We start from the raw sequence: 15,775 nt of genomic DNA on the forward strand, positions 1-15,775 counted from the left end.
GGGCCTGGCGCACAGCAGGTGCTCCACAATGTCTGTCCAAAGCGTGACTGTGTAAAACACTTGAAGTGGTGCCTCTGACATGGCCGACGTTCATAAACGGTTGTTGAATGAATCCATCAACGAATCAATGCATGAAGGCATGAATGAGGAGGTGAACCCCATGCCATCTTGGGTCCTAGAGCTGCCCTCTCCCCCATCCCACCCCCAGAAGGCCTGGGAGCCAGCCATCGGCACAACCACAGGAACTTTATTTACAAACACAAGGCTGGGGCCGGAGGCAGGTGGGAAAGTGGACAGTGGCAAGGCTGGAAGTCTCCTACTTCTGCTCCCGCCTCCAGACGATGACCATGCCGCTGGCGTCGCTGGAAGCCAGCAGGCTCTCATCGCAGTTGAAGCTGACATCCAGCACGGGCGCGCTGTGGCCCTGCAGCTTGTTGACAGCGGCCCTGGCTGCCCGCTCCACGTCAAAGAAATGCACGCACATGTCCTCGCTGCCCGTCACTGCCCAGATGAGAGAAGACCATCAGGAGGTGTTGCAGGAGGCAGCGGGGTGCCCTGCATGTGAAGTCTCTGGGGTGTTGAGGGATTTATGTTCAAGGTGTGAGGTCCCGGGGCTGGGGGCACTGGGGTGAACCATCCCCAGATGCAAGGTCACCTAGCTGTTTTGGATCTGCGTCCAGAGTGTGAGGTCTCTGAGCTCTTTGTCCATGGCGGGGAGGGTTCTGTGTCTTAGGCTGTGAGGTTTCTGGGCTGTTTGGGGGTCTGTGTTCAAAGTGTGAGGTTGCTGGGGCATGAGAGTTCTTGAGGCCCAGGAAGTCAGGGCATTAGGATGTCATGATAGCTGAGCCAGATCAGCACCAGCCCTGGTCCCTGCCCCTCCCTGGCCACCCAGACACCCCGACCCCATGGGACTCACCCACACAGGCCCCCTGGCGGAAGGACATGAGGGGGCAGAAAATGCTGCGTATGGGATGCGAGCTCTGCTCAATGGGGAAGCTCCTCTTCAGCTGCAGGGTCCCCTCATTGTCCACCACCCTGAGAGGAGGAAGAGAGCGGGTCAGGGGGCAGCCTCAGCCCCAGAGGGGGATGAATGGTGGGCCAGTCTGTGTCCCCACTCCTGCACCTGAGGTCTTTTCAAGGTTCATGAAATCCAGTTTTGAGATGACTGCATAAACCTATAAAGCACAGGCTGGTGTGTGAGTGAGTGACAGTTTGGAAACTGTATCTGTTGATACAAATGGGGAGCCTCTGCTGTTTAATTCACTAGTTTCTTTTCCTAAGGGTTCCTAAGAGATCCTGATTTAGGACGGGCACAGAGAGGGAACGACTGACCAAACTACAGCACCCCTGCACCATGGAATACCACATGGCCATTCAAAGGAATAAACCCGAGCTACTGCAGGGAGCCTGGGGCATTTCCACAGGCAGTTTGTTGAGAAAAGCATTCCAGTGTGCAGCCCAGGCTGAGAACTGCATTTAGATGACAGACACAAGTGAGTGGGGATAGTAAAACTCCCAGCTTCAAAAAAAAAAAAAAAGAAAGAAAGGAAGGGAAAGCAGGCCACTGCTCTAAGGGGACTCTAGTCTATTTTATGGCTCAGTTTGCTCATCTGTAAAATGGACATGATTATAGCACCTACCTCACAGGGTTGCTGTGAGGATTAAATGAGGGGATATGAACAGGGCCTGGCCCAGCAACTGCTATGCACATGATAGCTACTGCTATTACTATTACTGCTCCTATTACATTACTGCTCCTATTGATGTCACCATTATCATATTATTACTATTATTAGGAGACAGGACCTCCCCCCTCAATGAAGTTAACCTCCATGGCTTAGTCTGCTGGGGAGACAGGGCTCTTGTCCCAGTCTGACAGAGGTGGCAGGCCCCCCACCTCTAGGCGGCCCAGAGAGGAGACCCACCTGTAGAGCAGCAGCTTGTTGAGGCAAGCATTGATGAGCAGCGAGGGGTCCCGGGCCTCGCGGCTGACCCAGGAGCGGGCGGAGATGCTGGTCACGGGGCTGCCCTCATGCACCACCAGACGCTTGGCTTTGGTCAGCTTCCCTGTGGCAGCAGAGGGAGGGGAGGCAGCGGCGAGGGTTAGGGCTATGCACCAGAAGGGCGAGAGTGTGAGCAGCCGGATACAGGCCTAGGGTCTGCCTACCTGTGGCCATGTCAAAGAGGAAGGAGAAAACACTGCCGCGGTCATCACCCGCCCAGAGCAGCCGGCCAGGGGCATCAAAGGACAGAGCGAGGACACGGCCTGTCAGCTTGCTGGAGCCACCCTTCACTTTCTTGCCCGTGGAGATGTTCATGACGTGCACGTTGTGCTTGGCATTCCCCACCTGTGGGTGAGACCCGCACACCATCACCCTGCTCCCAGCCAGTCCCTCCTTGAGTCTGACCACAGCGGCACTGCTGTTGATGGGACTGGCTGATCCCTACTGGACTCTCATCACAGTGAAGGTGGGCCAGTAGACTGCAAGGTGACTCAGGCCGGTAATCCTCCCCAGCCAGTCCCTCTTGCAATCTGACCAGAAGAGACAGCTGCTCCCAGAACTAAAGGGGCCTGCCTGGTCCTTCCTGGAGCCTTGACTATACTAGGGCGGCAGCTGCTGCTACAGCTGAAAGGATCCCAGAACACGGGCTCACTGGGCCAGCTCCCCCTACTCCCCGCTCAGGACCAGGCCGGACTTTTCATTTCCTTCCCCTGACCTCTGACTCTATCCGGGTCAGACCACCGTGATGCTGCCACTGAGATGAAACAAGGTTTCTGACAAGTAATCCTGCTCCCCAACCAGCAGCCCCTGCAGTTGGAAAATGGTAGGACTACTGCAGATGGGACCGTGACCCTACCCCGAGACCGCCCCCATCCCCGGAGTCTACCACAGTGAGGCCATCCCAGACCAAGAACCACGTCCCCAGTTCTGCCCTGTTCCCCTCTGAGTCTGGCCAGAGGAGGACGGAGGCGATGGACTAGAGGGGACCCCTTATCCCGGCTCCCTGCAACAGCCCTCCTGGCCTGGCATCCCGCCCTCGGCAAGGGAGCGCTCTGGAGCCTGACCACAGTGAGGTTGTTGTTAACGGGCTGGAAGGTGCAGCAGAGCAGTTCGGCGCTGTCGGGGTCAGGGATCTCCCGGATGCAGCGGCCGTCCTCAGAGGCCCAGATGCGCATGGTGGCATCAAGCGAGGTGGACACGAGGATGTCGTTGGAGAGGGACCAGGCGAAGTCGGAGACCCCGCGGGTGTGGCCCCGCAGCACTCGGAGCACGGTGGGTGGGGCGGGCACCAGCTGGCACAGCGAAATACTGCCATCGAGTGAGCAGCAGGCCAGGCGGTGCCGGTCGTCATTGGCAAAGCGCACCCTGGGGACTGTAAGGCCAAGGAGCCATTTGTGAGAGCTGGCACGCTCACCGGATGCTTTCATTTACAGAAGGTTCTGACGTGTGAGCCAAGGGCCAGGACCCACTGCAATAGGCACAGTGGCCTCAGCAAAGGGCTTTCTTGGCTGAGAAAGAGAGTTGGAACCCCTTTGCCCAAAGATCCTTAAATCTTGGCAGGTACTTTATGGAAATGGCTTCTGCAATGTGAAAAGCCTTCTACATCTCAGTAAGCACTTTACAGTTACCAAGGTCTTGGCAGTTTGCAAAACCCACTCTGCCCTTTGCAAGGAGATTTCTCCGCAGCAAAGGTTTTAAGGTTTTAAGCTCGTTCAAGCGACTCATGACCCCAGAAGCCTTCTGCAAAGTGCTCTTTTAAGCTGCTGAGCCCCTTTATGGTAGACAAAGTAACCAAGACTTTGCAGAGGGCTTTTAGGTTTTGCGAAAGGTGTGATGAATAGCAATTCCTCCCTCAGAGGTGGGCCCGAGACTCTGCATTCCAGAAAAGGATGCACTGGGTGGTTGTCACCCAGTTGTTTGGGCAAATGCATGGTGATGAGACCCGCCATCCACTGGCTCACCTGCCTCATCCACGTGCTGGTCAAAAACATGGTACATGCCCGCAAAGGCGTAGTTCTCACTCAGTGATGTGTCCCCGGCCATGGCTCGACTTGCTTCTGCCGCTGACGTGGGCACCACACTGCCAGGGGGCCTAGGCCCCAACAGGAGTGAGGGGTGAGAGGAGGGAGGTACTAGTGTTTGGCCTGCCATTGCCCCGTGGCTCCCCTCCTCCTCACAAACCTTCAGCTGCCCCTGATGCATACCTGTCCTCATAGACGGCACGGTTCATCTGTGCCTGCAGCTGGTAGGAGCCTCGGCTGACGGAGCGGCGGTGCCCACGGGCCCCCAGGGCCCGAGGATCATCCTCGAAGTCCTGCAAACAGAGGGTTAGGGTAGGCACACCTTGCAAACAGCCCTCAAGAACCTATGAGATCTAGAGTCTTCAAAATATACCCAGAACCATGAGACTTCCCTGGTGGTCCAGTGGTTAAGACTCTGTGCTTCCACTGCAGAAGGCGCAGGTTCGATCCCTGGTCGGGCAACTGAGATACCGCATGCTGGAACCAGATCCCTTCTCACCCCTTCCACTGCCACCACCGTCACCTGGACTACTGTGGTGGTCTCTGCACTAGTTCCCATGCTCTCACACTTGCCCCACTCAGCAAATACTTAACAAATGCTCTTTGAACAAAGAATGGATACTTTTCCCCCAGAAAACCACTCAGCTTTGTCTCTTGCCTCATTCAAGTCTCAGTTCAATTGTCGCCTCCTCAGAGATGTCTTCCCTGAGCATCCCCATTAAAAATAGCTTCTCTCGGGCTTCCCTGGTGGTGCAGTGGTTGAGAGTCCGCCTGCCGATGCAGGGGACACGGGTTCGTGCCCCGGTCCGGGAGGATCCCACATGCCGTGGAGTGGCTGGGCCCGTGGGCCATGGCTGCTGAGCCTGCACGTCCAGAGCCTGTGCTCCACAGTGGGAGAGGCTACAACAGTGAGATGCCCGCATACCGCAAAAAAAAAAAAAGCTTCTCTCTGTTCCCAACACCTGTCCTGTTTCATTCCCCAAGTCAGCTTTATTTTTCCATGTTAGCACTCCTCACTACAAGCCATGGTAGTTATTCACTTGTTTATCTGGTTTACTACGTTTATTGACCTATTTATCTTGTTTATTGCCTGTTTATCAACTTATTTATCTTGTCTGTTGACTTATGTCATACATTATCTCTTTTTGCCCTCTGCTCATCCTAAGAGCCAGGAACAGTGCCTGGAACACAGCAGGTGCTCGACAAGTCTGTTGAGTGACTATATATGGAGGAAGGTGGCGTGGGGAGGAGCTCACCTCCATGCGGTCAAGGGTAGTGCGGCTGCTGCGGACGATGCTGTTGCTATAGGCACGAGCACTGCCTGGCTCAGAGAGGGGCCCGTAGCGCTGGCCCAGCAGCTGCCCACGCAGCCTCAGGTACTGCCGACGCAGTGCTGGAGGGTGCCCAGCCTTGGCATTCTCCCGCAGTAGCTGGCTGCGCCGTCGGATATATTGTGTCCGAAACTGTGGAAACGTTGGTGTGCGGTACGCATTGTACCTGCGATGGCAGGAGGCAAGGCGGGCAGCAGGCACAGGACAGAGGGAATCAATCAGCTCAGGGGACAGGGAAGGAGAATGAGGTGTGTGGCAGTGATCAGTCAGGATGACAAGTGATCAGCAGTGGTGATGGGGGTCTCTCTGGTGTTGTGATAAGGGTGTGTCCACAGTAATAATGGGCATGGCAATGAGGGCAGTGTGGGCACAATGGAGGCAGTCTGCAGTTCCGCTGGAATTGGTATGGGGTGACTGAGTCAGTGGAGACAATAATAGGGGCCAATCTGACATGGTGACGGGGGTTAGCATGGGGCAATGGTGGCGGTCAGTACGGCGACTGGGTCAGACTGGGGAAGTGATGGTAAGAGAAGTCTGGGGGCAAAAGTGGGGAACAGGATGTCACCAGCATGGGCTCTATCACCGCCCCCCGACAAAGGCTCCAACACCACAGACTCTGCGCATGCCCACATGTGACTGCATTATCCTAGCATGCTGCTTTACGACCTTCGCTTGCTAGTCATTCCCTGCGGGCAAGCCCCACACCCTGCTACTGCGCATGCTCACCTCCAGCAAGCCCACTCAGCTGCATAAGGCAAGTTCTCCGCCCAGCCTCACTTATCGCCATTGCACATGCACCACGTAACTTCCGCTCCCGTGAGCTTCGACCCCGCGCCTCACCTCGCGTCTACTGCTAAGACCTGCTGCCACACCGCGGCCATTCCCCGGCTTCCTCTTCCAGCGCGTCCGCCCACGGGAGCCTGCAGGACAAGGGCCTGGAATGTCAGCGTCTCAAGTGAAGAGACCTAGATCCGCCCCTTCCGCCAGGCGATCGTTGCCATAGACACCGAGTCCCTCCAGTCCAGGATGTCACGAAATCCCACCCGGCTGTTAGCATGGTCACCACCCCAGTCCTGCCCTTCCCAGGCAGCACCCGGATGATTCACAGCAGACCTGGCCCCGCCCCTCCCGGTCACCATAGCAACGCCCCTCCTCCCGCCGCCTAGCAATCCTTGTTGGCATTCTCCACCCATCTTGCCCGCACCGCCCCCCGCCTTCCCTTCTCGGATCCAAGAGCAGGACCCGGGATCAGGGACCACCTCCGGGGCTGCCTCCCGCTCTTGAGGCTCCCGGGGCAGCCCTGAAACCAGTGTCACCCTTCTCTCCTGTCTCTCTCAAGCTCCAGTAAGATGGCCGCCTGCTGCCAGGAAGAACTGACGAGCGCAGAACAAATCGATAGGAATCCTCGCCAGGGCGTGGGAGAGCCACGCAGGCGCATTAAGGGACAGTAGCTTCTGGCACAAGGATGGAGGCTCCGCCCTTTTAAGTTCTATTCAGCCTCAGTCCCTAACGGCATTTTTTTGTGTACACAAGAACAATGTCCAGGGACCACAGGGACAGGGGCGAGTATGCGAATCACTCACTGAAAATCAGAAATATGACTTTCTAAAAAAAAAAAACGAAAGGACTTTTTTGAAAGAGTGGTATAAGCTGCTTTTTAGCAGCACAATCTGGCCAAGCAAGATTTGAAGTGCAGAATAAAAAATAATCACACATGCAGAGGCCCCCAGAAAATTCTCCAGTTCCTAGGTGACTGATGGGCCTTCAGACACGCCCAGAGTAAGAAGAGTCCTTTCTGTGTGTCTGTGTTGGGGTGGGTGGCTTGGTCTGGGCGTGAGTCTCTGAAGGCAGAAGATATAAATAGGTACAACAAGCTTTGGGGTTTGGATCCCAGGAGGCTATCTGAAATCATCCTTATTTCAACTCCAACAAGAAGCTGCATCTCTATTCATCTTAAGGTGATCAGGATATACAATGTACGAAGTTGGAACACAATGTTTAGTAGCTTCCTTTCGGATCTTGACTTTGACAACAATTCTCATTATTGTTCAGTTTATTGTATGTGTTATAAAAATAGTGTTATTTTCACACTATTTTAATTTTATTTATTTTAAAAATTTATTTAGTTTTTGGCTGCGTTGGGTCTTCATTGCCATGCATGGACTTTTCTCTAGTTGCGGCAAGTGGGGCTACTCTTTGTTGCGGTGTGTGGGCTTCTCATTGTGGTGGCTTCTCTTTGTTGCCGAGCACAGGCTCTAGGCATGTGGGCTGCAGTAGCTGTGGCACGTGGGCTCAGTAGTTGTGGCTTGCGGGCTCTAGAGCGCAGGCTCAGTAGTTGTGGCACACAGGCTTAGTTGCTCCACGGCATGTGGTGGGATCTTCCCAGACCAGGGCTCAAACCCGTGTCCCCTGCATTGGCAGGCAGATTCTTTTTTTTTTTTTTTTTTTTTTTTTGCGGTACGCGGGCCTCTCACTGTTGTGGCCTCTCCCGTGGCGGAGCACAGGCTCCGACGCGCAGGCTCAGCAGCCATGGCTCACGGGCCCAACCACTCCGTGGCATGTGGGATCTTCCCGGACCGGGGCACAAACCCGCGTCCCCTGCATCGGCAGGTGGACTCTCAACCACTGCGCCACCAGGGAAGCCCGGCAGGCAGATTCTTAACCACTGCACCACCAGGGCAGTCCCCACACTATTTTTATAATACAATAATCCGAACAGTATTTTTTTTTTTGTGGTACGCAGGCCTCTCACTGTTGTGGCCTCTCCCGTTGCGAAGCACAGGCTCCGGACGCGCAGGCTCAGCGGCCATGGCTCACGGGCCCAACCGCTCTGCGGCATGTGGGATCTTCCCGGACCGGGGCACGAACCCGTGTCCCCTGCATCGGCAGGTGGACTCTCAACCACTGCGCCACCAGGGAAGCCCTGAACAGTTTTTTAAAGCCCTTAAATGAGACACAGCCAAAAACGTATTGCCCTTTGTATTCTAACAAAAATAGACCACACTGTACTGTACTGATGCAGCAACCTCCCTTGTCCATGTAACTAAGCTATGGGTGGTCTTTTCAGGATATTGAACACCCTTTTGTTTCATGATTGCTAAAGAATAAACTTTACACAAACGTGTAACCACTAACATTTATTGGACAATGTGCTGGATACTGTTTAAGGTGATTTACATGTATTATCCACTTAATCCTAATAACTGAATGTTGTGGGTCCATTACTATCCCCATTTTACAGATGAGGAAACCTGAAGCCCAGGAAGTTCAAGGGTGACATTTTGTTGAACTGGACCCCTATTTGTGACCAGCACTGGGTTTACAGTTGGCCCTTGAACAACACAGGTTTGAACTCTGCGGGTCCACTTACACACAGATTTTTTTTCAATAAATATTACAGTATTAAACCATCTGTGGTTGGTTGAATCTGCATATACATAACCGCGGATACGGAGGACCAATTATGGGATTTGAGCATCTGTGGATTTTGGTATCCATGGCAGGTCCTAAAACCCATCTGCCACAGACACCGATGAACAACTGTATTTCCAAGTTCTTTTTGTTTTTGCCATAGAGGATGATACAATCAATGCCTTTCCCATTCACTTTGACCCTCCCAGGACAGAACCCCACCCCTTCACCCCACCATTCAGCTTCCAAAGAAACGTGGTGGGGGGGACTTCCCTGGTGGTCCAGTGGTTAAGACCCCACGCTCCCAATGCAAAGGGCCCGGGTTCGATCCCTGGTCAGGGAACTAGATCCCACATGCCACAACTAAAAGATCCCACGTGCTGCAACTAAGACCCGGTACAGCCAAAAAACAAACAAACAAAACAAAGAAACGTGGTGGGAAGAAATCACAGGAGAGTCAGTGATACCAAGGAGATCTACTGTCTCACTGCCAGAATTGATTTTTTGTTCTTGTTGTTTTTACAATATTCATGTTAAAATTTCAAAAATTATTTTAAAAACCTCATTCCTATAAGGCTATAAATAAGATATTATATATAAGATACTAATGACAGGGTTGTTACAAATATGAATTAGCTATTAATGCAGAGAAAGTGTTCAGAACGACACCTGTTGCGAGAACTTTTGCTGTCATTCCAGGTAGTACAGTACTTTTCAGAAGGCAGTATAACCTGGCCACCGCCACAGGCTCTGACAGCTATGTGGTCTTGGGCAGGTCACTTAACCCCTTTGTGACTCAGCCTCCTCATCTGAAAAAAACTGTCTCTTAGACTTAGTGTGAGGACTAAATGAGTTAATATTTTTAAACCTTAGACAAGCAGCTGGAACAGAGAAGATATCCACTAAATGCTGACTACTGTTAGTTGTTTTAAAAACTTTTCCCGATAACAGATCCATCTGCCAGAGGTAAATCTGGTGCAGAATAATGTGAATGAGAATGACCACAGCCACCTCTTGCATTTATGTGCTCTGCATTTTTTGAAGCTTTTTTTTTTAGACATTTACACACTCTTACTGGATTAAAAATGGGTTTTGAACAACAAGCTGATGACAGAAGGCACTTTGTTTGTTGGGAGTCTGGACAGAAAGGGGCAGAATTTATGTACATGAATGGCAGGTCAGTGGGTGGGGAAAGAAGGGTCTCAGGCCTGGGGGTATCAAGTCACCAGAAGCAGCTCCTGGAGGTTATGAGTGGCCTTGGTTACAATCATGACATCTAAAAAAGCTCAAGTCCATGGGGGACCACAAGTCCCACCCACTCTAACAGAGTCTGGGGTTATTTTACGGTCAGAGTGATGGTTGAGGGTCCTAGCTGAATGAACAAAAAAACCCACATTTGGACAGAAAAGACAGGTAAGCCAGAGCTGTTTGAAGATAATGCCACATCACAATAGTAACTTAAGTGATGGCAGAAACAGGCAGGGGCCATGTCTTTTTTGGACTCCTTTCTTCATGTGCCTCCTGCCTATTTGGCCTCCAGAGTTTATAACTGCAAAGGCGAGCATTGGACCCCACTGGCTGTGTCCGCTTTTCATTACTAACACAGGCTGAAATGAAACCTGAAGTTGGGCCTCATCCTCAGGACTACAAGGAGCACGATTTGAGGGAAAGCTTAGGTGGCTTGGGGTGACAAGGGTGTGCTGAGAATCAAGGCCAGAGAGCAAAATGGGAGGACACACGGAGCTGAGGTGTAACTGGCGTGTAGACCGAGTCCTTAATTCACTTATCTCATCCCTGAGGTTTCTTCCCAAATTGGACAAGTGGGGGTTGGGACATAAGATCATAATTTAAATCTGACCATTTCCTGATAGGAAAATGCTTCCCTCTGAAGCCAAAGTTCTCACAATCCCCAAAGTCTTAATGGTGACAATTCTCCATGGTCTGAGTCAGAAACCAGATTCCTACACTTCGGAAAAGACTCACAGACCATTTGAGCAGCCTCCAGCAAGCTGCAATAGCAAGCCAGCTTTCCGACAAATATTTATCAAGCCCCTATTAGGTGCCAGGCACTGGAAAAACAGCAGTAACTCAGACAAAAGATCCCCACTCTCATGGAACTGCCATTTTAGCTAGACAGATAAGTGATAAGTAAGATCACTTTTTTAAAATTGGTGCTCATTATCATTAAAATAGTAGTTTGGTTAGCATTGCTGAGCAGTGGGCAAAGAGGGCAGGGATGAGAAATAAATTTAAGCTGGTCACAACACTGTAAATCAATTACACTTCAATAAAAATTTTTTAATAAAACAAAAATTTAAGCTGGAACCTGAATGAAAAGGGGCCAAATACACAAAGCTCTGGACAGTGAATGTGTGGATAAGGCCAGTGAGGCCAGGAAGTGATTGATTCAGAAGAGAAATCACTTCACAGGGCTAGAACTGGAGTCACTCTACTCTATTTTTTTGTTTTAAATATATTTATTTTTGGCTGCATTGGGTCTTCGTTGCTGCGCAGGGCTTTCTCTAGTTGCAGGGAGCAGGGGCTACTTTTCACTGTGGTGTGCGGACTTCTCATTGCAGTGGCTTCCCTTGTTGCGGAGCACAGGCTCTAGGTGTGTGGGCTTCAGTAGTTGTGGCACACAGGCTCAGTAGTTGTGGCTCGCGGGCTCTAGAGCACAGGCTCAGCAGTTGTGGCACATGGGCTTAGTTGCTCCATGGCATGTGGGATCTTCCCAGACCACGTCTTGAACCCGTGTCCCCTGCATTGGCAGGCGGATTCTTAACCACTGCACCACCAGGGAAGCCCCACTCTACTCTTAACATCTCAATTCCATTTACCCAGTGAGTGATTCAGGGCCAGACTGAGCGCCTGGGCAAGACTGGACCCTGGGTTTGGTACCTCAGTCTCAGGTGATATAGCTACCTGGGCACAGCCCTTGATTCATCTCATTTTTTAATGTTAATACACTGACCTTCATCTGGTTGCTTTTTAAATATTAAGCCATACTTGCTTTCTTGGGGTACGTTTCACCTGGTTTTGGTGACTGCCTGCATTTACCAAGGTCTTACAATATCCATTTAATAGAACTGTCACAACAGCCCTAATGAGGTAGGTGCAACATTTAGCCCCACTTTGAAGATGAGGGAAGTGAACCCTGGAGGGGTTTACTGTCCATGGCCACAGCCATAGAAAATATTAAAACTAGCATTTGGACTCAGGCAGGAAGTAGAACTGGACTGTTTCTTATCCTGGATACCAGAAACCACCACCCCCCGTAACTAGCCAGGAGTGTTGACAACAGTACCCTATCCCTCTCTCACCTCTCTGTATGTCCCCCCACCCAACCCCATCCCCGCATCAAGTCTCAAATCAATTTCCACTCCTGTCTCTCTTCTGACCTTCTGCACTGGTAGATCGGCCCTGAAACCTACAACAGTTTCCAGTTGCTGTGAGAAGCCGACGTCTTTAGGCCTCCTCTCCAACTTCATCCCCTGTTGCTCTTACTCTATCTGGTTATGTTCCAGTTACACTGGCTTTCTTGCACATCCTTTTCAAACTGCACAAATTGTTCCTGAGATCTGGAACACTCTCTTCTGTGCCTGCAAACAAACACTTCTACTCATCCTATGCTAATAATCCTGATAACAAGCACTTTGTGCCAGACACTGTTCGAAATATTTTACATAGAAAACCTTCTTTAATACTCACAACAACTCTATGAAGTTGGTACTATTATTATCCCATGTCACAGATCAGGAAATGAAGACAAAAAGATGAAGTAACCTGCCCAAGGCTGCAAAGCCAGTAAGCAATGGAGTTGGATTTACACCCAGGCCACCTGGTTCCAGAATCCTTGCTCTTAACCACTACAATATTTAACACCAATTCCCAAGTTACTTTGTGTGAGGTTCTCCAGTGTGGATTCATAACAGTTTCTCTCTCATCCCACCCCCTTTGTTTTTGATCTGTCAGCAAATCCTGTCGGTTCTACCTTCAGAACATATCCAGAATCCAACCTCTCCTCTCCACATCCACTGCTGCCACCACCACTGCTGGCCTCGGACTACTGTGGTGGCCTCCTCACTGCTTCCACCCTTGCCCCCACCCCAAGTCTGCCCTCACAGTTGCCAGAGGGTCCTGTTACACAAGTCAGCCCATGGCCCTCCTCTGCTCAGACCCCTGCTCCATCTCTCAGAGAAAAAGCCAAATTCCTCCGTGGCCAGAGAGGCCCTACAGAACCAGGCCCCATCACGTCTCCGACCTCACCTCCTGCCACTAGTCCCCTCGCTCACTCTGCTCTGGCTACACTGACCTTCTTGCTGTTCCTCACAAACAAAAGCAAGTTCCCAACTCAGGGCCTTTGCACTTACTTGCTTTTTCTTCTAATTATTCTCTTCCAGATGTCAAGGAAAGGCAAGGCTGAGATATTTGGCTGGTAAAGAAACATACCCTGGTTCAATTCAGATGTTTGCTACTTACATAGATAGCAGAAGCAAGAAGACCCACAGATGCCAGCTCATGTCCCTCATTCAGGGTAATGCAGAAACAAAAAGGGGGCCAGATGACTGCAGCACGGGTGGTAGGATACTGTGTTGCCGAGAAGCTAGTACATGCTAAGCAGTTCTATGACCTTAAATTGGGGGAGAGAAGGAACAGAAAGCCTCATACCTCACCAGAACCTCGGGAGATGAGAAACCATCTCATGGCAGCCTCCTTGGTAGAGAGGATGTTAATGAGAAATGGCCTTGTAGCCTCTAGTGCTCTGTGTTCCGAGGATCACAGGGTGTTCTGCCAATACTTAGATCAGCTTGCCTACGTGGCCTATGAGGAGACGTGCTAGGCAGCCAGAGCACGGTGGCGGAACCATTCCCCTACCATTCTCCCTCTAATTTCAAGTCTCTGTAGCAAGGTCACCTCCTCCAAGTAGCCTTCCCTAAACCACCTTGTGTAAGACCCCAACACTCTTCATTCCCTCTGCTTTATTCTCCTTAACACTTGTGACTTTCTAACATTACATCACATACCAATTTATTATTTTATCATCCGTACACCCCAATATGTGATTCCTAAGCAAACAAACTTGTCGTTATCTGTTGCTGTGTTCCTACTATTATTATCTGACACACATAACAAATGCTTGCTAACATTTATTGACTACACGTAACTACCAGACACTGTTCTAGGTGTTTCCCACGTCTTGACTCATTCAATGTACGGTATGATCCCCATTTTACCCTTAAGGAGAAAGGTTTCTAAGAGGTCCTGGGTTTTGAAGGAGGGAAGGCAGGACCTCTGGTTCTGGGCAAATGAATGGTCCATCTGCCTGGATAAGCCAGAGGGGTCCTGAGGGCTGTAATTGGGGAGGAGAGGCAGGAAAGGGTTCTAGGACCTGTATCTGGTTTTGTTTTTTTGGCCACGCAGCACGGCATGCAGGATCTTAGTTCCCTGACCAGGGATCAAACCCATGACCTCTGAAGTGGAAGTGCAGAGTCCCAGCCACTGGACCATCAAGGAATTCCCTAGAACCAGCATCTGGAAAATATTGTCAGATGTCAAGAAATACAAGCTAGCATTGCAGGGTTTCTTGAGGCCCTTGGAATAGAAATAAATGCCTGTAACAATGGAGAAGGCTTTGGGGAATGGGGGCAAGCCAGCCAAAAATAGCTGACAGCCATCCACTTCCCATGCCAACGCAAAGGTCTAACAAACCACACCCCTAACAGTTTTCTTTCAAACTTTTTATTATGGAAAGTCTCAAACTAACAATAAAACTTACAATAGTATTGATTTAATGTACTTCCATGTACCTATCACCCAGATTAAACAATTATAAACACACTTCATTTTCTAAACTGCAGGCTCCGTAAGCATGAGTGGTTTGGAGCCAACAGTTTTTGTTAAAATATATCAAACTAGAAAACATCAGGGCATTTTGCACATTTAATTCATTAAACCTTTCTTCCACTTAAATAGACAAATGGGTAAACTGTATCCCAATTTTTAAAAATGTACTTCTTACTAAGGATTGCAGTCAAAGTTTAAAATGGAGACCACAAGTTCTGTGCTTGAATGACTATTAGAGAGAGTAAAGAAAACTTTCTGAATTTTACTTGAAGGAAGCTTAAAACTGAATTTAGAACAGCATATTACAAATGTTTACGCAGAACAATGCCAGATTGTTTTCAACAATTTAGAAGCCTTAGGTTTGTGCCTTCACTGGTTATGTTAAAAACCCATGTCCCATGGACTCTAGAGCAGTTCTCCATAACCTAACACTAATAATTCTGCAGTATATTTTATTGCATACGTATTCACACTAAGTGGGAAAAATAAAGATTATGAAAAGCTTCAGGTCTTGTCACTGAATTTGAAATAAAACTTTTAGTTTTGCAGATCTCTGTGCACTTCGAATTATAAGGGATCATGCTAGCCTGGAGAGGGGTGAGAGGTGGAAGAGGAATGCAGCTGGGCAGGAACTGTGGCATGCTTTGTCTCTAAAAGCAGGAGTGGGAAGGAACACTGCCCACTGTTATCCGATATGCTTTCTTACATACCTAAAGTATTTACAGCAACTTATTTTTAAAAGTTTTTAAAAAGTTTACATCCCCAAAACCAGAATGTAGGGCAAGGTGTGGGGGTAGCATCACAGACCTACCTTGTTCTAAACGTCACCTCCAGTACCGCTCTGTGAGGTGGCACTATTATTCCCATTTTGCACATGTTGAACCTGAGGCAGATAAAAAAACTAAGCTAGGAAGCAGCGTCTGTGACTTCTGCCACAGAAGTGAGTGTGGTGAGAGGGGAAGGGCTTGGGATTTTCGACCTCAAAATGGGTAAGGGGTGGGGGTGTCTGTGAGATGTTTGTTATCAAGTTTGGTGGGGGGTAGGCAAGATCCAGGGATTGAAAATACAAATACTTGTAGGCCAGGGGTCTGGTCTTCACAGGCTTTGGAACACAGGTTCTCAAAGCACCTTTGAATGTGTTTCTGGTCTCAGTGGGTTCTTGGGA

The 15,775-nt window shown here is 50.1% G+C and overlaps 1 protein-coding gene across 3 annotated transcripts; it reads right to left on the reverse strand.

Moving 5' to 3' along the window:
* Nucleotides 1-227: 227 nt before the first annotated feature.
* Nucleotides 228-6,794, reverse strand: WDR13 (WD repeat domain 13). 3 transcript variants are annotated; one of them, XM_067023595.1, is made up of 10 exons: nt 6,615-6,794; nt 6,196-6,275; nt 5,281-5,521; nt 4,208-4,317; nt 3,965-4,095; nt 3,068-3,375; nt 2,168-2,348; nt 1,926-2,067; nt 917-1,035; nt 228-501 (listed from the first exon to the last, which is right to left on the reverse strand). In XM_067023595.1, exons 2-10 carry the CDS (start codon nt 6,234-6,236, stop codon nt 317-319), a joined length of 1,458 nt encoding a protein of 485 aa, XP_066879696.1. In that variant the 5' UTR covers nt 6,237-6,275; nt 6,615-6,794; the 3' UTR covers nt 228-316. The 3 variants fall into 3 exon arrangements, with proteins under 3 accessions (XP_066879696.1, XP_066879698.1, XP_066879697.1); XM_067023597.1 differs by lacking the exon at nt 5,281-5,521 and having other exon boundaries at nt 6,615-6,732; XM_067023596.1 differs by lacking the exon at nt 6,615-6,794 and having other exon boundaries at nt 5,281-5,487; nt 6,196-6,430.
* Nucleotides 6,795-15,775: the final 8,981 nt, after the last annotated feature.

This window comes from Kogia breviceps, chromosome X, assembly GCF_026419965.1.
Source record: "Kogia breviceps isolate mKogBre1 chromosome X, mKogBre1 haplotype 1, whole genome shotgun sequence".
NCBI classification, from domain to species: Eukaryota; Metazoa; Chordata; class Mammalia; order Artiodactyla; family Physeteridae; genus Kogia; species Kogia breviceps.